Below are 23,375 nucleotides of genomic sequence, written 5' to 3' on the forward strand. Positions count from 1 at the left end.
GAAAAATGGGGCCTGCGCTGGTATCAGTGCGCGTTTTTGACACACGCCGAGGCCCCCCTTTTCCTGCAGTGGGTAAAAGGCAGGTCTGTTTTTTTTCAAGAAATAGCTGTGCAGCAAGTGGGGGGGAGGGGGGGGGGAGAACACTTACCGCTACCCACTGAGGTGGTGGTAAGGGCTCCCACTCTAACCTGGCGGTAACCGGGAAGGCACAGAACTGCACAATTACTGTTGCATACACACCAGCGCTACAAAAATTGAAACTGAGATGCAATATTTGAAAATATAATATTTGGAGTTCAGTGAAAGTTTTACTGTGATAAAACTGTGACAAGGTGTGTATTAAGGTGTGCATTAATCCTATGAGTACCGAACAGAGACAACAAAACACAAAGGCTAAGAATAGAAATCTTGCTCAGAAAATATATTTATTTTGATATTAGGCATTCAGACATAATTGCTAGGAACAGATGTCAGATTTCATATTGACCATAATTTTCAGTTAAACTCTTACAATAAAATAAAAGGCCATTTTACACTCACATCTCAAACTACTACTTATATCATTGGGGCATTAATAGACATATGCAACAGAGGTGGTCAGACTTGTTTATACCACAAATATATTAAGTCGAGCAAGCATCTTTCGTACGGTATGTAAGTCCATGAGACTGTAAAGTAAGTGCTATGATAACTGTGTGAATATATACAGTGTCCTTTGCTAATATATGGCAGAAATCTGAATCAAATCCAGAAGTTTTATGTGTCTGGCAAAGATCTATGTTGGGGTACTACTAATTTCAATGACACTACAAATCTACGGCCTGATGAAGATTTCTGCCGTGTTATAGCAAATTTCATGGTATTATTTTAAAACAGCAAATACAGTTTTATTAAAATCAGATGCCTGACGTTGCTACATTTTGCCTCCCAGAGGTTGTGTCAGGGGCTTAACTTTCCACTACAAGAATACACATAAAACAAATGTAGTGGTAAGTTAAGACCCTGACGCAGCCTCTGGGATGCAAAACGTGGCCACGTCGGGCATCTGATTTTAATAAAGCTGTGCGTGCTCTTTTATCTTTGGTCTGCTCTGTTGGTTGGAGGACTGTTTGCTTATGGATCTAAGCCTCTGTTGTCCGTGATGGTATTATTTTATCCATGCAGCCTTCAGCGGACATCTTCCACTCTCCAGTCCATGTATACCACTTATATGTGTATTTTAAACCATAATGGAGGTAATTTACTAATGGTTAGTATATGCTCTTAGTAAAAGACCTCCAAATATGAACCGTAAATGGCCTTTCTGAATGCAAGTGTTCTGATCTGATATGGTACTGGCCTTTATAGTACAGAGGGCCACTGAATGGCGATGAAGGTTCTCTGTTCAGTTTTAGCTCTCCTTTTTTTCTAGCTTAAATGAGATGTTTTATTCTTGAGAAATGTTCGATGGCTGAAAATGAAGAGTTTGGTAGGAGTGGTAGTGGTTGTTGATCTGAAGTAGACTTTAGCCTCCTCTGCCAAGAATTCTCTGCAACAGAAAGGAAGTCCAAATTTAAATATCAAATTATACCATGTAAACCGGGCAATTAGTAGGTGTGAATGCAGGTTTATTTCTTGTACAAATTCTAATTCAAGCTACAAAATGGACCAAGGACATTCTCAAGTTTCATGGCTTGAATTTACATGCATTGCTATGCTATATAGCTTTGCTCGTAGCAAACCACAGCATGCCTCCTCAGCCACCCAGATTATATCATAATTCCAGTACTACTTAATTATGACAGAAGAACCTCTCTTACACAGAACAACTAAACTCACAATCCATTCCAAGCTGTTTGATAAATTTCTCTCTTGTCAGAAGAGATCACATAGGATACACTGACCTGGTAAAATCCTTTCAAAATATCAAAAATTGTGTGTCCAATTATCAAAGAGATACTAGCACACAACCAAGATGTATGCTGAAACATTTTGATGAACATTTCAAAGGACACCAAGAGGCCTCATACAGTGGGGGAAATAAGTATTTGATCCCTTGCTGATTTTGTAAGTTTGCCCACTGACAAAGACATGAGCAGCCCATAATTGAAGGGTAGGTTATTGGTAACAGTGAGAGATAGCACATCACAAATTAAATCCGGAAAATCACATTGTGGAAAGTATATGAATTTATTTGCATTCTGCAGAGGGAAATAAGTATTTGATCCCCCACCAACCAGTAAGAGATCTGGCCCCTACAGACCAGGTAGATGCTCCAAATCAACTCGTTACCTGCATGACAGACAGCTGTCGGCAATGGTCACCTGTATGAAAGACACCTGTCCACAGACTCAGTGAATCAGTCAGACTCTAACCTCTACAAAATGGCCAAGAGCAAGGAGCTGTCTAAGGATGTCAGGGACAAGATCATACACCTGCACAAGGCTGGAATGGGCTACAAAACCATCAGTAAGATGCTGGGCGAGAAGGAGACAACTGTTGGTGCCATAGTAAGAAAATGGAAGAAGTACAAAATGACTGTCAATCGACAAAGATCTGGGGCTCCACGCAAAATCTCACCTCGTGAGGTATCCTTGATCATGAGGAAGGTTAGAAATCAGCCTACAACTACAAGGGGGGAACTTGTCAATGATCTCAAGGCAGCTGGGACCACTGTCACCACGAAAACCATTGCTAACACATTACGACATAACGGATTGCAATCCTGCAGTGCCCGCAAGGTCCCCCTGCTCCGGAAGGCACATGTGACGGCCCGTCTGAAGTTTGCCAGTGAACACCTGGATGATGCCGAGAGTGATTGGGAGAAGGTGCTGTGGTCAGATGAGACAAAAATTGAGCTCTTTGGCATGAACTCAACTCGCCGTGTTTGGAGGAAGAGAAATGCTGCCTATGACCCAAAGAACACCGTCCCCACTGTCAAGCATGGAGGTGGAAATGTTATGTTTTGGGGGTGTTTCTCTGCTAAGGGCACAGGACTACTTCACCGCATCAATGGGAGAATGGATGGGGCCATGTACCGTACAATTCTGAGTGACAACCTCCTTCCCTCCGCCAGGGCCTTAAAAATGGGTCGTGGCTGGGTCTTCCAGCACGACAATGACCCAAAACATACAGCCAAGGCAACAAAGGAGTGGCTCAGGAAGAAGCACATTAGGGTCATGGAGTGGCCTAGCCAGTCACCAGACCTTAATCCCATTGAAAACTTATGGAGGGAGCTGAAGCTGCGAGTTGCCAAGCGACAGCCCAGAACTCTTAATGATTTAGAGATGATCTGCAAAGAGGAGTGGACCAAAATTCCTCCTGACATGTGTGCAAACCTCATCATCAACTACAGAAGACGTCTGACCGCTGTGCTTGCCAACAAGGGTTTTGCCACCAAGTATTAGGTCTTGTTTGCCAGAGGGATTAAATACTTATTTCCCTCTGCAGAATGCAAATAAATTCATATACTTTCCACAATGTGATTTTCCGGATTTAATTTGTGATGTGCTATCTCTCACTGTTACCAATAACCTACCCTTCAATTATGGGCTGCTCATGTCTTTGTCAGTGGGCAAACTTACAAAATCAGCAAGGGATCAAATACTTATTTCCCCCACTGTATGTACAACCTGGTATGTGTTATTACAATTATAAAATGTTCTCACAAACCTCTGATATTTTGATTTGTATCTTTGGATGTTCAGCTACTTCAGTTTAATTTCAAGGTTGCTACTGATAATTGTGATGCCATCACACACTGTTAATTGGAACTGTCAGTGGTTCAATATATATATATATATACACACACATACACACAATATGGCATGAGGTAAAGCCTTTTGATGCACTGTAAGGTATAAGTCAAAAGACCAACTGTGTTCAGCAGCTGGAAAGCACACCAAACTCAGGTACCACAGGTACAATCACAAGCTGTAAGCTCTCTAGAAAATGGACTCTGGTTATGGGGTTATTTTAGAAGCATTACTATATGTAAATAGCACTATCAACACTTGTAGACTGCACAGATGTGTAGATGGTGATTTCAGAAAGCTGCTACTTACATGTGGAGATCCACACTATGCATACATTTAAGGGGGGCATGGTTTGGGTGTTCAAAAGGCAAAACAAAAATCTACATGTGTACCTCCCATTTTCCAAAGGTACTATAGGAAAAAAAAAATTCACTAGTTTTTACTCCAGCTCAAAGCCATCTACAGATTTTTTTTTTTTTTTAAGTGCTTGTTTGGGCCAGGGCTTTACATGAGGGAGTATGGGAGTAAGTTTCCTTAATTGTCCATAGTTTATTTCTACCTCCAAAATGAAACAACTATAGTGTCATTATTTAACTGTAGCACTTACTTACGTGTCTAGCCCCCCTGTTTACTAAGCCGTGGGCTGTGATTGCTGCGTGGCTTAGTAAAGTTGCAAAATCACTGCTTCCATGTGGAAGCTGCTGGGTTCATGCCACTTATTTTTTCCCATGTGAAATTTGTAAAATGGATGGTCTTGCTGTGCGTGCTACTTAATACACAAGCATTCCTGTATGTCCTTATACTTAGGTAATGTACTTATAAAAGGCTCTGCATTCAGCAGAGCCTTTTGTAAAATAAAGCTGTATTTGAGCATGTCCTGAACTTGATATCTGAATTCTAATCTCAACATTCTATGTAAAATTGGCCTTTGTATGTCAAGTTAATAATAATAATAATAATAAAAACAAGGAATATATATATATATATAAAATTTGTAAAAACAAAAATCTTGCAATTAAAAACAAGAATTTTGAAGGAAGAAAAGAAAGGAAGTTGCCTGCCAGATTGAAAGATGCTGTGTTCTATCTGTCATTACTTATGTTGTACCAGTGTGACAATGTTCCCTTCCAGTGAGGACCCATGCTGATGTTTTCTAGCCCTGGGTCTTGATATAATAGTGAAGTCATTCCTGTGGCACATGGCCAAAGGGACACACCTTGCAATTTTGGAGCTCCTTCAGAGCCATGATTTTTTTTTTTTTTTTGGATCATTTGCAATAAGTGAGACTTCTTGCCTGTGAGTACTATTTTTTTCCTTTTTTTATTGGGCAAGTAGAAAGCTAAGAGTAAACCTGGGAGTGTTGCAATGATGGTGGCCACTCAGGGCCCCATGAATAAAGTTTTCAAGTTTACTTAGATTTTCTATCCCGCTTAATGGATGTGCCTTCCAGGTGGCTTACAGCCTAGATAGTAAAGAAAGAGAAGTGCATTGCGATATAGTACATCACAGTGAGGGATGAGGGTAGAACTACAATAAAATGATAGGAACGCAGGGGAAGGACCATTCAAAAGGCTGCTCTGGTGCAATTCAGTTGAGAGGGGCTTGTGGGAGTGTTGGCGCTCTGAGGGACCCTCATTGAGTTTAGGTGGTGGTCCCATCCTGCCCCTACTATGACTTAGTATGGTGTTACCTAGAAAACCTGTCTAACCTGCAGCAGAGGTGCTCTAGTTAATTAGGGCAGACTGGATGGACCGTACAGGTCTTTCTCTGCCGTCATCTACTATGTTACTATGTTAATCTCTCCATGTGTTATTACCTTATCTTTTTGTGCTCCGTTCAGAAGTTACCTCTAATAAACAGCCCAATGCTGTAACATACTCTCAGTTCCTTAGTTGCAAAAGCGTGCTAGAAATGAATGATGTCCTTGATGAAGGTCCTTAATTATGGTACCTCGCTAATTCAGAAACTCTTCCAAACAGAAGTGAAAACTCTTTGTGGGCTATGTGTACATGCTGGCTTGATAGACATAGAGGATCTCTATATAGAAAAAGGATGGAATCCAATTAAAGCAAAACTTAATGATCTCATAGCTGGAGTGAGTTTTGACGGAAGCTTCAGAGCTTGGGAAGAAGAGCAAGTCCAGGCAGACTTCTAGGGTCTGGGTCTCATAAATGGCAAAGACAGATGAAGATCAAGGCTGGAGTGCGCTTCGACAACATTCTAGCAGTTGGGATCTGTGCAAGGTAGACTTCTGCGGTCTGTGCCTCGAAATTGGCAGGGAGAGATAGGGATTAAGTATGCCAGTGTTTAACCATGAAAAAGAGGAACCTGTGCAGAGTGTCAGATACAACTCTGGCCATCTTGATGGGCAGACTTGATGGATTGTGCAGGTCTTTATCTGATGACATTTATTATCAGTCTGGTATAGGTTAAATATGTGGTGCTCAACAGTCATGCTGCCTTATTCCTTAGTCATTCTATTTATCCCCCTCCTCCCAATAATGACAAACAAGTATAACATCTCCATACAACCCTAAAAAAAAGCCTTGATTATGGGCTGCCACATTGCAACAGCATGTTAATACTTTCTTTGAAAACAGTAGCAATGACTTGTAAACCCGATGAAGAAGATTCTTCTAGCAAATCACAAGCAAAATTATACTTAAAGATATGAAACTTTAATAAATACTTTAAAGTATAAGCATAGCTATATTAATCTTTTTAAAAAATAATAAATATCCCTTTCCCAAAAGTAATTTTGGTCAATTTTCTCTGCACTTTTTCTTGCTTGGTTATAATCCCTCTGAATACCATAACTATTCTCCAACAATCCATCATTCACACACTTCTGTTTCATTTTCAGATAATGGAATATATATCTATATCACATAACACAACAAAATACATGCATTTTTTCCAGTACATGGAACAAATAGCAATGAAAATAAAAGAAATGAAAATAACACTCGCTCAGGAGACTACAAATTGTGCACCATTACTGCCCTTTAAATGATATTAAACTGATTTTTTTTTTTAACAAATATTTTTGTTACATAATATTTATAGTCTCACAGCTAAAAAGATTTTAGTATGCTTTCTGAACTTAAGCTTCCTCATTGAACCTTCATTCACATATATTGAGCACTTTAATATGGGTAACAGCAAATTATAGCATACATGTTTATAACGCAGAACTACATAGCTATTTAGCAGCAATAAATTTAATCTTAGGGGAATGTTTAAAAAAAAAAATCATGTTCCGGAACTAAAGAACAAAGAGGAGAGACAGGAGGGATGTAATACAGACATTTAAATACCTGAACTATTTTAAAGTACAAGAAGTAAATCATCTTCAGTTGAAAGTATGTTGTACAACTAGGTGTCATGAAATAATGAGGAACAACAGAATATATTTTTTCACAGAAAGGGTGGCAGCTGCCTGGAATGCTCTGCCAGAGGAGCTGGAGACAAAGGGAGCAATTTTATGCACTTATGCATATAAGAGGTAATAGCCAGTGGCGATCAGTGTTTTTTTTTAAATGCTAACTGCGGCTGGCTAAACTTAGTCCTGGATATTGAGTGCCGGGCCAAGTGCAGGCACTAGCACTGAATATCCAGTACTAATTTAAGTGGGGTTCGCTGCTGGAGCTTATGCAGTTCCTGGCCAATATTCAGCTAGAGCCTGGCCCCAGCTGAATATCTGCCAGGACTCACGACTCGCATAACTCAAAAACCTTTAAGGCGCCCTCCAATCCTTCCTCCCCCCCCCCCCCCCCCCAGCATGGGAGCACCCACCCACTCCTGCTCCTAGTGGCTAACATTCCAAAATGGCTGTCATGACTTCTTGTGGCAGCCTTGCGGTACTACAGAAGTATCACAAAGCTGCTACTAGAGGTCATGGCAGCTGCTAGGGGCAGAAGTGAGCAGGCTCGTCCTCTTAGTTATACTGATGATGGCACTGAATACTGACAGCATCCACACAGCCTCCTGTACCCCCCGACCTGCCAACCTTTTGTTAGATGGTCAGAGCCCAGATTGGTTAAGTGTTGCTGAATATCGGCGGTAGGCTGGCCCCAAGTGATTTAAGTGAGCAGGAGCCTCTCTTGCCTGCTTAAATTGCTTTGAATATCAGGTGGATATTTTATAAATAGAACTTCTGATTTAAAGCACTACAAAAATAAGAAGGTGTTTAATGTATAAACCCTGGAAAAACATCACTTCCTCTAGCATCCTCTCACTCCCCCATTGGACTAGTTTGGATTCTCCACTCTGTTTCTGCTTTTTCCATGCTGATGACTCCTCAGTTGCACAAATGTATACATTTGTTCTACCAGTTTATAGTTAGTTTATAGTTTATTGAAGACTTTCTATATGCCTTTTCAGAACAGGTCAAAGCGATGTACAGATTAAAAACATGTAAGAAAAGAACGCCATTTTTGATAGCAAAGAAGACAAAGAAGCATTCAGTCCAATAATAAAATGAAGATAAAAACATATAAAAAATAAACAAACATATTAATAGTAATAAAACAGACATTCAAACAGGCGACAAACTGTTACTCTTTAACAAACCACTGCTATTGACCCTGGGAAGAGGAAAAAGTTTATTCAAAGAAAAAGGTTTTAAAAGCAGTTTTAAATAATTTAAAAAGCGTCAACTTGTGTACTGATTGGGGTATAGAACTCCATAGACTAGGAACCAAGAAAAAGAAGGCAGACTGCCTGGATTCATAAAATCAGACTAGAACTTAACAATATCCCTTCATGTGTAGACTATTTCCTCTATTTACATGAGCCTTTAGTGCCTCATTCTCAAGCAGATAGAATCTGGCCCATTTTTCACCCAATCACTACTGAGGTCAATCATGCATTAAGCAAATAAGCATATTCACACATGCCCTACTTATCTCCTCAAGTCTGCTCCTGATTTATTCTTACATCATTTACACGCAAATCTTACTTTGAGGTTGTCTCAAGATTTTTTTTCCCCTCTAACAATAGCAATATTATTTTCACTCCTATAACCTAAAAATACCCAAACTAGCCTAAGTTTAGTTTCCAACTATAGACCAGTAGCCTCAATTCCTCTTCTTGTTAAAGTAATGGAAGGACTTGTCATGCAACAACTTATGGAGTATCTCCAGCTTCATGCCATTTTAATAGCTCACAATCTGGTTTTATGTCCTCTTACAGTACAGAAACTGTCTTTACCAACCTCTTAGCTAAATTTAGGAGAGAATTAAGTTTTGGCAACAAAATATTGATACTTCAATTTGATCTATCCAGTGCCTTTGATACTGTTGATCATAACATTTTTTAAATATTCTGGACTATTACGGAATCTGTAGAGTAGTCCTGAAATGGTTTTCTGGCTTCTAAAGATCTAGGTCGTATCAAGCCAAACAATCAGGTGTACTTTCTTCCACTATCAGGCTTATTTTCGAAAGAGAAGGGCGCCCATCTTTCGACACAAATCGGGAGATGGGCGTCCTTCTCTCAGGATCACCCAAATCGGCATAATCAAAAGCCAATTTTGGGCGTCCACAACTGCGTCCCGTTGCGGGGACGACCAAAGTTCCCAGGGCATATCAGAGGCGCAACGAAGGCGGGACTGGGGCGTGCCTAACAGATGAGCGTCCTCGAGCAATAATGGAAAAAAGAAGGGCGTCCCTGACGAGCACTTGGCCGACTTTACTTGGTCCATTGTTTGTAACGACCAAGCCTCAAAAAGGTACCCGAACTGACCAGATGACCAGCGGAGGGAATCAGGGATGACCTCCCCTGACTCCCCCAGTGGTGACTAACCCCCTCCCACCCTGAAAAAAAACAACTTTAAAAACTTTTTTTGCCAGCCTCAAATATCATACTCAGGGCCATCGCAGCAGTATGCAGGTCCCTGGGGGGGGGGGGGGGGGGGGGGAGGTGTGTGTGTGTCAGCGGAGGCATAGCGAAGGCGTGGACGTCCTTCTTTCAAACATTTTGGACGACCTGAACTGCTCCCCTCCCCAGGGATGGCCAAATTTCAAGGGAGTGGAGAAGTGGACTAGTGGTTAGAGCACTGGTCTTACAAACCAGAGGTGGCTGGTTCAAATCCCACTGCTGCTACTTGTGGTCCAAAATCCAAATAAATAAATAAATAAATAAAGGGGTGTCGAAGGCATAGCAAAGGCATGGATGTCCTTCTCACAGAAACATCCACATTTTGGACGTCCTCAACTGCCATCGCTGGGAAGGAGGCATAGTGAAGGACGTCTTTCACCCATACTCTGAAAAAAAAAAAAAAAGTCCCTGAAGAGCACTTGGCCGTTTTCACCTGGACTTGTGTTTTTCTAAGGTTGTAGATGGCTATTATACACACAGCTTGTCTGCGTGTATGAAGCAGTCTTTGGCATGCGCAGAGCAGCCACGCATAATGCTTGGCTGCTCTGCACTGGCTTCCCCTCCTTAGGAAGGAAATCGTGTGCAAATGAGTTAACAGCGAGCAGCTCATTTGCATGCAATTTCCTTCACGCATGCTCGTTCCTTTCCGAATCGCTATGGGATCGGTAAGGGAAGGGCTTTTTTCCGTTCAGTTAGTGCATCAGTTAGTCCACTGCAGTGCCCCCTAGGGTGCCCGGTTGGTGTCCTGGTATGTCAGGGGGACCAGTGCACTACGAATGCTGGCTCCTCCCACGACCAAATGAGTTGGATTTGGTCGTTTTTGAGATGGGTGTCCTCGGTTTCCATTATTGCCGATAACCGGGGACGAACATCTGTAAGGTCGACCATCTCAACATTTATGTTGACCATCTCTAAGGCCGCCCATCTTGTTTCGATAATACGGGTTTCCCCGCCCCTTCCTCAGGAAAACTTGGGCGCCCCATTGATTATGCCCCTCTTGGTCTCTTGGGTTCCCCTCTTTCCTCCATCTTGCTTACCATTATGATGATACGTCTTGGTCATCTTTTAGAAAAACAGGTCTTTTGACATACATATATATATATATATATATATATATATATATATATATATATGCTGATGATGTCACCATTTATATTCCATTCTCTAGGGAATTACATGACATAACTCTCATAATTAGTCTAGGGATAAAACTTATGGAGTCATGGGCTTCTAATTTCAAACTAAAACTTAACACAGATAAAACTAAGTTTCTAATTATAACTAACTCTCACCATCCTATAAATCTTAGTAACTTTACTATTAAGAACAAAACCTATTCCCTTAAGTCATCAATGAAAATCTTGGGAGTCACAATAGATCATTTCCTCATCCTTGAAAACCAAGTTGACCTCGAGTGTCTTTCATCACTTTGGAAGCTAGAGAGATTAAGGCCATTTTTCTCTAAATCTGTCTTTTGTACTTTGGTTTAATCCCTTGTCCTCACCAAATTCGACTATGGCAATTTTATCTATGCTGGACTTAAGGTGGTCTTCTCAAAACGTTAAGCTGAAAATACTGCTGCTCATCATATATGTAGATCTCCTCGCTTCGCTAAGCCACTCCTCTTTTATATAAGCTACATTGGTTACCAATAAGAGAGAAATATCTTTTCAATTATGCATTTTCAATCATCAAATTCTGTTTGTTCAAGCCCCATTATACAGTGGGGGAAATAAGTATTTGATCCCTTGCTGATTTTGTAAGTTTGCCCACTGACAAAGACATGAGCAGCCCATAATTGAAGGGTAGGTTATTGGTAACAGTGAGAGATAGCACATCACAAATTAAATCCGGAAAATCACATTGTGGAAAGTATATGAATTTATTTGCATTCTGCAGAGGGAAATAAGTATTTGATCCCCCACCAACCAGTAAGAGATCTGGCCCCTACAGACCAGGTAGATGCTCCAAATCAACTCGTTACCTGCATGACAGACAGCTGTCGGCAATGGTCACCTGTATGAAAGACACCTGTCCACAGACTCAGTGAATCAGTCAGACTCTAACCTCTACAAAATGGCCAAGAGCAAGGAGCTGTCTAAGGATGTCAGGGACAAGATCATACACCTGCACAAGGCTGGAATGGGCTACAAAACCATCAGACGCTGGGCGAGAAGGAGACAACTGTTGGTGCCATAGTAAGAAAATGGAAGAAGTACAAAATGACTGTCAATCGACAAAAATCTGGGGCTCCACGCAAAATCTCACCTCGTGGGGTATCCTTGATCATGAGGAAGGTTAGAAATCAGCCTACAACTACAAGGGGGGAACTTGTCAATGATCTCAAGGCAGCTGGGACCACTGTCACCACGAAAACCATTGGTAACACATTACGACATAACGGATTGCAATCCTGCAGTGCCCGCAAGGTCCCCCTGCTCCGGAAGGCACATGTGACGGCCCGTCTGAAGTTTGCCAGTGAACACCTGGATGATGCTGAGAGTGATTGGGAGAAGGTGCTGTGGTCAGATGAGACAAAAATTGAGCTCTTTGGCATGAACTCAACTCGCCGTGTTTGGAGGAAGAGAAATGCTGCCTATGACCCAAAGAACACCGTCCCCACTGTCAAGCATGGAGGTGGAAATGTTATGTTTTGGGGGTGTTTCTCTGCTAAGGGCACAGGACTACTTCACCGCATCAATGGGAGAATGGATGGGGCCATGTACCGTACAATTCTGAGTGACAACCTCCTTCCCTCCGCCAGGGCCTTAAAAATGGGTCGTGGCTGGGTCTTCCAGCACGACAATGACCCAAAACATACAGCCAAGGCAACAAAGGAGTGGCTCAGGAAGAAGCACATTAGGGTCATGGAGTGGCCTAGCCAGTCACCAGACCTTAATCCCATTGAAAACTTATGGAGGGAGCTGAAGATGCGAGTTGCCAAGCGACAGCCCAGAACTCTTAATGATTTAGAGATGATCTGCAAAGAGGAGTGGACCAAAATTCCTCCTGACATGTGTGCAAACCTCATCATCAACTACAGAAGACGTCTGACCGCTGTGCTTGCCAACAAGGGTTTTGCCACCAAGTATTAGGTCTTGTTTGCCAGAGGGATTAAATACTTATTTCCCTCTGCAGAATGCAAATAAATTCATATACTTTCCACAATGTGATTTTCCGGATTTAATTTGTGATGTGCTATCTCTCACTGTTACCAATAACCTACCCTTCAATTATGGGCTGCTCATGTCTTTGTCAGTGGGCAAACTTACAAAATCAGCAAGGGATCAAATACTTATTTCCCCCACTGTATATGAATAATCTTATTGAATTACCTCTTGTAATGCTGTTTCATCATCCAGAGAATATCTTGTCTTACATTTCCCTACCTGTAAGAATGTGATATATAAAACAATTCACTCTGCTAATTTCTCCTATCAAGGCACCATAATTTAGAATTCTCTTTCTAAATCAATCAAGTTTACAGATGATTACCTATCTTTTAGAAGTCTTCTAAAAATACACTTCTTCAGTTTGGCCTTTCTGAATACAAAGAACCCTATTTGAATTTTACCCACACCCTTTTCTTAATCTTGTTTCCCATCTAGTCCTGCCTAATTATGCTCTCACCCATTCAACCTTAATTATTTGTTTGTCCTTGAGATAGTTTAAATCCCTGGTTACTTACTGCACATGTATTAATTTGCTTCTTGAAGGTATTGTAATTTGTGTTATATTTTGTACATTATTATGTTTTACTCACTTTATTGTTTGTTTATAAGCCACATTGAACTTTAGTCTATTTTGGGCTAATGTGGGGTATAAATGTCAAGAATAAATAAATAAATAAAATATTTAGATCTGCCTCGGAGCAGAGATAAATGTGTGTGCCTACATTTCCTGGAGTAATTTTATAAAGATATAAATGTGCATATGTTGTTTTTATAAAGTAGGTACAATATATGTATCTATGTGTCTTGACAGCCTAAGTGCCTTTTTATAAGGCCGCCCTCAAAATTGTTTAAGGAATTTTAAAAAACGGTGGATAAACACAAAGAAGAGGAGGATAATGAAACAGAGTAGTCTGCACTGACTGACAAACTTCAACAGCAAGTATTATGTTAACCTGCAGTCATCAGAGGTTTCCACCCTACACAGCATGCAGGTGGTCTCTGAGTTTGATCCTTGGGTTGGCTGGTACTGTGAATACTGTGGAGAGACTTGCAGAAACTACTTAAGGCTGTCACTAAATGGTCAAATTCAAAGCCTATGATTTCAGGATTCTGGAAGGACCCTGAACAGTCTCTGGTCCACCACTGCAAGCACCAGGCTAGTTATGTTGGAAGAAAAAAATCTGCAACAGAGGAAAAATCCCCACGTAGTTGGAGATGAACATTCATGGTGCCACATCCTGCTGGTAGATACAGCTGCTAACTAATCTATACGTCTGCCCCATTGTTTGAATTGAGCCTATTTTCCCCACCCCTTTTTTTTGTTAGTGCTCCCTTGTTGTCCATTCCTGACACCCCACCCCAGTCCCTTTCTGCTTCTACCTGGAACTGTTCCACAATCTAAAATGGCCACCATAACCCCCTAGCAGTTGTCTCAAAAACACCAGGTGCAGCCCAGTTGGTAGCAGAAGGGGGCTGCTTCCACCTAGGACCACTGAAACACCAATGAAGACCACTGCATAGGTTTGGGGAGGGGGGGGCGGGTGATGAGCTTATGCCTTGGATAGGGTGTTGGGAGAAGGGATTGGAAATAGTGCAGCGGTCATGGTGAAGGTGGGGAGTTGGACGGGGGGACTGGATGTCTGGAGAGGTAGCCGGAAATCAGATGGGCAGGAAGAGATGGCGGCGGCGGTGGGGGGGGGGGGGGGGGGGGGGGGGGGGACACCACTGCTGCAATTTTATATTTTTAAATTTAATTTTGAATGGGACTGAATCACATGGCAAATAGTGTCAGCCACATGGCAGGCAGAGTGAGCACTCCATTCTATCTATCACTACATATAACACAATGCCCCTGTGATGTCTGCCCTGTGTGGTAAAATACAGGGTGATGCTGGGCATGCCCCCTACATTTACTGCACTGTCTTTGCACCTGTTGTGCACTAGGTTTTAGATAAGTACGTAAATTTACTGCACTTCAGTAAAAGGGCTTTGATGTATTTTGCTTTGTGTTTTATATTTGTTATAATTCACATTCAGGACTGAAGAATGGCAGAAAATCAAATCAACTAATAAGAATAAAATAGCTATATCTTAGGATTTATCCTTAACTGTAGGTCAATGTTCCAGCTAGTGCTTATAGAAACACAGAAACAGAGAACAAAACAGGTGGCCAAACTGGTAGAAAAGGTGATGGAAAACACTAGAAGGATGCTTGGGTGCATAAGGAAAGGAATGCCCTGCAGAAAAAAAGGAGGTAATAATGCCTCTGTATAAGTCTCTGGTGAGACTTCATTTAAAGAACTGTGTACAATTCTGGAGATCGCACTTCAAAAACATATAAATGGGGCTAAGCTGGTGAGGTGGGTCTAAGAAGGCATCGCTGTGAGGACATGAGTTTCTTGACTTACTTGCCTATCTTGATTTTCCTTGCTCCATGGAGAAGTGGAAAAGCTAAAGTCAGACCTATCCGGCAGTTCTGACCAGAAGCTCTCTGATGGGTCCTATGGACAATCATGTCTTTTGCAGAATTTCTGCATTAACTCCGGTGATGGCTGGACAAGACCCTGGTGAAACTTTACAAGATAGTTTGTCCCTTAGTGAGACATCTTTAACGTTGGAGCTCAGATACGCCTGCTCCAGCCTAGTTCACTGCTAGATACGGCTAACACGACTGGAGGAGTTTGACTCAAGATGGCCGTTTGTGATTCTAGTGTGGGGAGTGGAGCTGGCTATCCAGTAATGCTGGGTGATCTACTGCAGCGGTTTATACCTACAGAGTAGGTTGTAGCTGAGGTGAGGGAGAAAGCCACGGTAGGAGTTACCCAGAAAATTGACCCTTTGCTGCCTGAATTTCTCCTCCTCCAGGAACCTCCTCAGACAAGTCATATCTTTCCAGCCTTCCATGCTTAAACCTAAAAGTATTACTTTAGACTCTTATTTGGGAAGCACTGATGACTATGGAAAAATCTTTGTCTTCTCAGAACAATTCAGATCAGTGTTGGATGAAACCGACACCCTCATGTTTGTGACGTTGCGTTGCTTTGCCTGGCTACTATGCTGCGTCCCCTTCCCTCTCAGTGTTCAGTCCTAGACGTCATAACATTATGACGCGAGGGCGGGACAGTAAGACAGATGGTTACAGGCAGCACAGACCCTACGAACCCTTCAGTGCCACGGGAGTCAGCTTCAGAACATTGGAGTTGGAAATTATTATATAGGATATTCCTTTGTCCTTAGACTGCTTATAATCTAAGTTCACAAACTCTGCTGAGCACTTTCAAATTTTAGCAGACAGCAGGATATACCCACAATTCACCCTAGCAGAAAAATGATCATCATGATTCCAGCATACATTTGGTTAGACTAAGCTAAGGCATGGAGGAGTCAGCAGCTCCAGGGACACCTGTTTTGTCCCTGACTCTCTATATGAAAGCCTACTCATCTCCCGCTGTCTCAATGTATGCAAGTATGACTAGGAATAATACTAATAAATATACTGAAGGACTGCAGAAAAACTTACATAAGCAAACTCCTACAGCAGCATGAATCAAAGACGATGTTGTATAATTGTAAAGTGTAATCACCCTATGTTTAAGGAGCTCTAGCTCACTTTGCAGCACAAGCTGCCAACAGGGCTACTGTGCAGCGCTGTGTATGCTTTGTAGCACTATAAAAATGCTAAATAGTAGTAGTAGTCTTCAGGCTGAAATAAAAACAGCACTAACAATGCTGATGGTAACCGTATTATGGCAGCATTTTATTAAACGTTTAATACACCTAGGCAGTGTATTACCATGACAACACCTACAATTTTATTCTACAGCTGAATTAACCTAGTAATTTATTGCTTAATGCTTATAAAACAACCTTGACAATAACAACAGAGGAATTTCTCTTATCTGCTAATTCTCTGTCTGCTAATCACCTGCAAGTCTGGACAATGTGTCATCTGCTGGCTTTCCATAGTAATGTCAATTTGCTTAGGAAGCATTCCCGTGACATCTTTTTCCTCCCAGGATCACTTATATTGTTCCTCCTCCCTCATGCCAAGCCCTTCCCAAGCAATTCTATAGATATAAGAGAATCGATGGTGACACTCACACATAGTTCACACATTTATTTTTACCAGGGCAGCTTTGGATCAAACTGGGAGCAACAAACAGAATTAGCAGGTAAGAGAAACTCATCTTCTGTTACATGTCTGCCAGTCTTTACCATGTAAGGTCTTATCTTAGCAGTGCCTACTGAATTAAGTTAAATGCAGATCCACTGATGACCACTTGTAAATAAAATGTTTAGTAGAGTTATGTACCAAAATCCACTTGGCAGCCTAAGTCTCTGCCATAGATTTTTAAAAAATGTTTTTATTTTTCTTTTATGCATTCTGGCAGTGAAGGTACTAATGCTCTTGTTGAGCAAGCTCCCTCAAAACTTGGAGCAGAATAGTCTCTCCTTCCACCCCTGGCAAATCTCAAAGAATTCATTATGGGTACTGCTACTTACCCTTATGGTCAAAATAGGACCCTATGGCTTTTTAGCATGGGAACCACCATCCAGCCTACATGCAGAATTCAGGCCTATCACATGAGGTTCCTGTTTCTACATAGCAGCAGACCAACACAGAGAACTATGAGAAGAAACATCAGAAAGAATCCTGGACAGTCTTATCAAGAAGGCAGGCACTGGCTTTCGAGATAACAGGCGATGCTGTAATCCAACATGGTACAGGCTGATAGAAATTAAGAGCAACAGTGGATTGAAGTAATATAAATTGTTTTTTGCTAACATGCAAGGTCTGCATAATAAATTACAGTAAAAAGAAAACTCACTGTAATATTTTAAGGGAGCTATTTTGAAACAGCCCACCTAGGTACAAACTAAGTCCAAGGGTAATTTCTAATTTCCTTTTGAAAACTGTCTTTGGGTATAAAGGCCCTAGACTTTTTGCTCTGAAACAGAGAACACAAACTTGAAAATTCAATCTAATCTGGCTAAAACCATGCACACCATGGAACTTAGTGAATACTTTCAGCCAAACTGATGCAAGGTAATTTTCAAACTGTCCATGCACCCACCTAAATAAGTTTGACAACCGTCCACCCCATTATCAGGCAAGCAGCACATGGTATAAAAGCAAATAGTTTACAGAAAAGTGGCTTCTCTTTATAAACCCTGTGGCCTTTATATATTTTTTCACTGCCCCTTTTATTTCACTGTAATGTGGCAGTGAAATGAAGTTTGGCATGTTATGAGTTAGTTAATGGCTCCCAAGTGTTTTGGTTAAGACTGAGGTTACAAGCTTAGTTGCTTGTTAAGGGGACAGAAAGAGAAGTTTTTGACAAGTAAAATATCTGAACTTCCAATAATTGCTTTTTACATATACCAAAGGAATTTTTAGGAAAGAATCCAAATGAATCTCTGGCTTTCCCACTAGTACTGTACATATAGCTTTGAGCAAGTTACAAAACAGATCATTAGTGTGCCTGACGAGTCACTGGCTTCTAATAAATCTCTATTAGGTTTGCACTGGGTTAGCCATTACTTTGCAACTGCCAAATCACCAAAGAGAAAAAGAAATGAACCTAAATGGCTGATCAAATATTTATAATGTTATAAACTCACACTCAATGCTTCTGACAAGCCAGCAATATGCACTGTACAAGAAAACTAAGTTACTTACCTATAGCAGGTGTTCTCCGAGGACAGCAGGTATATATTCTCACATATGGGTGACATCATCCACAGAGACTGGTGAGGACACTGCCAAGTGGACCCTTGGTCTGTCCCAGCATGGCAATGCTTCTGTACACTGTCACTTTATGAGGCAGTGCCCCCACGGCACATGCATGGGTGTTTTCCCACCAGACCAGCAGTACAGTCCTAAAGCTAAGAAGACAACTCCAAGGGGAGGTGGGAGAGATGTGAGACTATATGACTGCTGTCATTAGAGAACGTCTGTTACAGGTAAGTAGCTTAGCTTTCTCCGAGGTCAAACAGGAATAATATTCTCACATATGGGACTCACTAGCTACCAGGCTAACATAAATAAATCCTGCAATTTAGTTGATAGTGAGCCTGATGGAAAAAAGGGCCGGAGTGCGGAGTTGACTTTTAAATAGTAAAAAGATTTTGCAGGACTGTTTGCCCAAATTGGCTATCCCACTTAGAATGCTGAGACAGTAGCGAGCAGTGACAGTGTGGATAGAAGACCACGTAGCCACCTTGAAAACGTCTTCAATGGATGACATTGAGATCCCAAACCACAAACGGTGGTTTGATAGGAGGGGTATGAAATAAACTTTTCATGAATCTTATTATGAGGAGATGAATAGAAACTGGTTTATTATCAACTCTGAAGTAAAACGCACTAATAGCACTCGTATTCTGACTGAGTTAGTTTTGAGGACAGAATCTGGAAGATGCATTCCATAGGAGCAGGAAAAGAGCACGTAAAAGGATTGAATGCTTTGGGCTGCACAACAGAGGGAAAATCTCTTCCACTTGAAATGGTACCATTTTTGTGTAGAAGGTTTTCAGGAGGCTAGGATTATCTTAAAGACTCTTTCAGGAAGATTTAAGGAACGTAAGTCTATGCTGTTAGGACCCAAGTCATTAGGGCTAGAGAGCGAGGGTCTGGGTGAAGGAGGATTGGAAAAGGATCTAACCTTAATGGTTTTTTGGAAGATAACTCTAAGAGGAGAGGGAACTAGATCTGATGAGACCAGTAAGAAGCAGTTAGAATCATGGTCCCAGGGTCTTAACGCAGTTTGAGTTTTCCCTATGAGAGGCAGTGGAGCAAAAAGCATCCAGGGCTGTTCGGTTGGGTGCATAAATCCTGGAAGAGCGGGGAAAATTGTTGTTCTGAAGAGATGCGAACAAATCCACCACTGCTGGAATATTTGACAAATTACAGCGACTCTGAGTGACCAATCATAAGGTTGCAGGACTCTGTTCAATTTGTCTGCCGGCTAGGTAAACGGCTCTTAGGGAAATGTTTTGTGAAGCTACCCAAGTCCATATCTGTATGGCTTGCCCATGGAGGTGATATGAACCTGTTCCCCCTTGTTTGCAACCTGGTTGTGCAAACAACTATGACCTGAGCAAGAATGAGGTCTTGAAAAGTCTTGAGAGCATTCCAGACTGCCCGCAATTCCAGATTGACATGTCGTCATTTCTCCCATGGGGACCAAATAACCTTGTGTGTGAAGACCATCAAGATGTGCATGCCAACCTACCATGGACACATCCATGGTGAGGACTTTGTAATATGAAGTGCATCTGTGGTAAGGAATTTGTGATGTGGAGCAGGTTGAAATGGAAGACCCTGGGTGAAATTCTTGGACACCATCCACCACTGTAGAGTGACATAACTATGGAGTGACTCGAATTTGAGCTGAGAGCAATCCTGTGCCCTGGGACTACTGAGAGAAGATCATCCACTGAGCAATTCAGAAGTGGAGTTGAGCGAACATGTTACATGGACTGTTGAAGTCATGTGACTGAGTAGGTGGAACATCTGATAAGCAGATACTTGGGTGGATTTGAACACCTGAGTGGCCAGAGTCAGTGCTTCCTCTCACTTGAAGAAAGAAGGAAGGCCCGGTCCTGCATAATATTGAGGAGAGCCCCTGTGAACTGGTTGGAGATGTGATTTGAGGTAAATGATTACAAACCTGAGGAGTTCTGGAAGCCTGATGGCAGACAGAATGGAGGTGTGTGCCAACTCCCAGGAGTCTGCCTTGATAAACTAGTTGTCCAGATAGAAGATGTGAATGCCTCACGTGCAAAGTATTGCCACTATTACTATCAAACACTTCATGAATACTCAAAGAGCTAAAGCCAAGCCAAATAGTAAGACCTTGTATTGATAGTGGAGGCTGCCGCAGCAGAAGTGGAGAAACTTTCCATTTGCAGGGAGAATAGGTATGTGCTTTTATGCCTCCCTTAGATCTAGAGAGAAAAGCCAATCATTGAGCTGTATCATGGGAAGTACTGATCCCAGGGAAACAATGCGAACGTTTTCTCTTAGTAGAAACTTGTTCAAGTCTCACAGATTGAGAATTGGATACGCTCCCCCTGCCCCATCTTTTTTGGTATTAGAAAATACCAAGAAAAGAACCCTTGATCTTTGTCTGGTAGAGGAACTGATTCTATTGCATTCTGCTGGAGGTGGGCCAAGAGCTCTTCTTAAAGTAGTTTCATTTGGAGAGAGCTAAAACAAGACTCTCTTGACTGATGGTTGGGAGGTCTTCTTTCTCAACACAAAGCGCAGCCATGCCAGATGGTGTGTTGCACCCAACGGTTGGAAGTTATGAGAGACCACCTCTATCGGAAGAGAATGAGCCTCCCTCCAACCGGTAGGTTGCTTGGTATTGGCAACTGTATGGTGGCAATGCTCTCTAGGAAGAAGTCAAAAATTGGGCCGTTTAGACTGAGAAGGTGTCTGGGATTCTTGACTCTGCTGCTGCCTTAGACATGAGCACTAAGGCACAGTCTGAGGAGGAGGAACAGGAGTGTAATGATGCTTAGACATAGTAATTTGAGCATCAATATCCTTCTGAAATCTTCTAGAAGAAGAAGCAGAAGTCTGTGTCCTGGATAGAGTTTTTATAGTATCTGTATGTTTTTTTTAATTAGGTTGGTCACTTCCTTGATTTTTGTCTCCAAACACGTTTTCTCCACAACAAAGGACATCTGCTAGACCAGTGTTTCCCATCCAGTCCTGGAGTACCCCTTACCAGTTACCAGTCACGTTTTCAGGATATCCACAATAAATATTCATGAGAGAGATTTGCATGAACTGCCTGCAAATTTCTTTCATGAGTATTCATTGTGGATATCTTGAAAACCTGACTAGCAAGGGGTACTCCAGGACCGGATTTGGGAAACACTGTGCTATATGGTCCTGAACAGCAGATCTGTGTTAGGAGACCCTGAGCCAGAAGAGATGTCACATTGCTATTGCTAAGGCAGAAATGCATGAAGAAGCATCGAAGGCCTGTCTTGCTAGACATTTACAACAGTCGAGAAGTTTCCTGTACAGCTTATGGAATTCCTCAGTTTTTTTCAGGGGGAAGACATTCTGCATAGAATAGAGTACTCTGTATTAGAGATTTTAAGTAAAATGTGAAATAAAGTTGATAATCAATATGTGATTGGTTAGCATTGAAGCTTCAAAAGTTTTTCTGCCACGAGAGTCCAATGTTCTAGCTTCTCTTCCTGGAGGAACAGAAGCATGAGATCTTGAACTGTGAGTGCATTTAAAAACAGATTCCACAACTAGGGAATGATGAAGCAAATGTGTTTTGTCAAACCCAATGGATTTCTGTATCCTATACACTATCAGTTTTCCTTGGGGCTACCTCAACTGTCAGAGGTCTGTGTCTGGCTCTTCAAAGCGCTGTTCATGGGACGTTTCTGGAATAGAGTGTCAACTCTGCGTAAAGGTGTGTCGAAGTAGATGAGTCACCAAAGTTGGAAAGGGAAATGGGACTTGATATACCGCCTTTCTGAGGTTTTTGCAACTACATTCAAAGCGGTTTACATATATTCAGGTACTTATTTTGTACCAGGGGCAATGGAGGGTTAAGTGACTTGCCCAGAGTCACAAGGAGCTGCAGTGGGAATCGAACTCAGTTCCCCAGGATCAAAGTCCACTGCACTAACCACTAGGCTACTCCTCCACTCCTGGAGAAAGTTCCTCTGTCGATGTCAACACATGCATTGGTTGTGTTCATGCTGCCCTAGAGGGTTGACACAAAGCCAATATGTGGGACCTCTCCTGTGAATATCTCTCCAATATATCGATGGGCTGGGATGAGGTTGGCACAAGCAACCTGTAAGTCTGTATAGACTGCGAAAGCAGTAGCCCTGAAATCTCTATGAGAAATAAGTTGGAGAGAAAGAGAGTGGCCATTGTGGCGAGGACGTCGATGTAGGGGAGTTATTGGAAAAGTGCCTGGAGGAAGAACGATGGAGATGCTTCTTAGGTTTTTTTTTAATGCTGCAGGTCCCTCAATGCACGCAGCACTGCCAAAGAGGCCACAGAGTCCTTCCACTACCGCTGTACAGACCGATGCTCTGGACCAAAGCACCGAACACATTTGTTATGGGGGTCCTATTGCAAGGAGTACACTACTTAAAGCCACTCGGCACCCTTGTTGACATGGAGGGAAAAACGACCGACACAAGGTCAAAAGGCTCTATGGCTCGGGGAGTTTGAGTAGTCGCATACCTGAAAACCATCCATGGTTCATGGGCAAAAGATGGGTTCAGAGGCCCCAAAAGTTGAAAACTGAAGAATAAAAATAATTTAAGAAATGACTAAACCTAACAAATTAGTACTGAAAAAAGAAGAATATGAAGAAAAAATATCCCAAAAAAGGGAAGGGACCAAAAAGGAAAAAGTGACGCACTGAGCAGAGATTTAAAAAAAAAAAACACCTCTCTGCTCCAAGAAAAATGATAGATTGCTGGTCCCGCACTTAAGCGTTGCGAGGGAAGGCACCCTTGAATGCATGGCGGGGGCACTGCCTCAAAGATTTAGTGACAGTGCACTTGACATTGTCTGCACTGGACTCCATGGATG

At 41.9% G+C, this 23,375-nt stretch overlaps 1 protein-coding gene across 1 annotated transcript in view; it reads right to left on the reverse strand.

Moving 5' to 3' along the window:
* Nucleotides 1–406: 406 nt before the first annotated feature.
* Nucleotides 407–23,375, reverse strand: part of CHCHD3 (coiled-coil-helix-coiled-coil-helix domain containing 3) — a 449,808-nt gene continuing 426,839 nt past the window's right edge. The window contains exon 8 of the mRNA XM_030216571.1: nt 407–1,528. Coding sequence (XP_030072431.1) covers nt 1,505–1,528 — 24 coding nt within the window. The 3' untranslated portion in view covers nt 407–1,504. The remainder of the gene's footprint in view (nt 1,529–23,375) is intronic.

Source organism: Microcaecilia unicolor, chromosome 10 (genome assembly GCF_901765095.1).
Source record: "Microcaecilia unicolor chromosome 10, aMicUni1.1, whole genome shotgun sequence".
Taxonomy (NCBI): domain Eukaryota; kingdom Metazoa; phylum Chordata; class Amphibia; order Gymnophiona; family Siphonopidae; genus Microcaecilia; species Microcaecilia unicolor.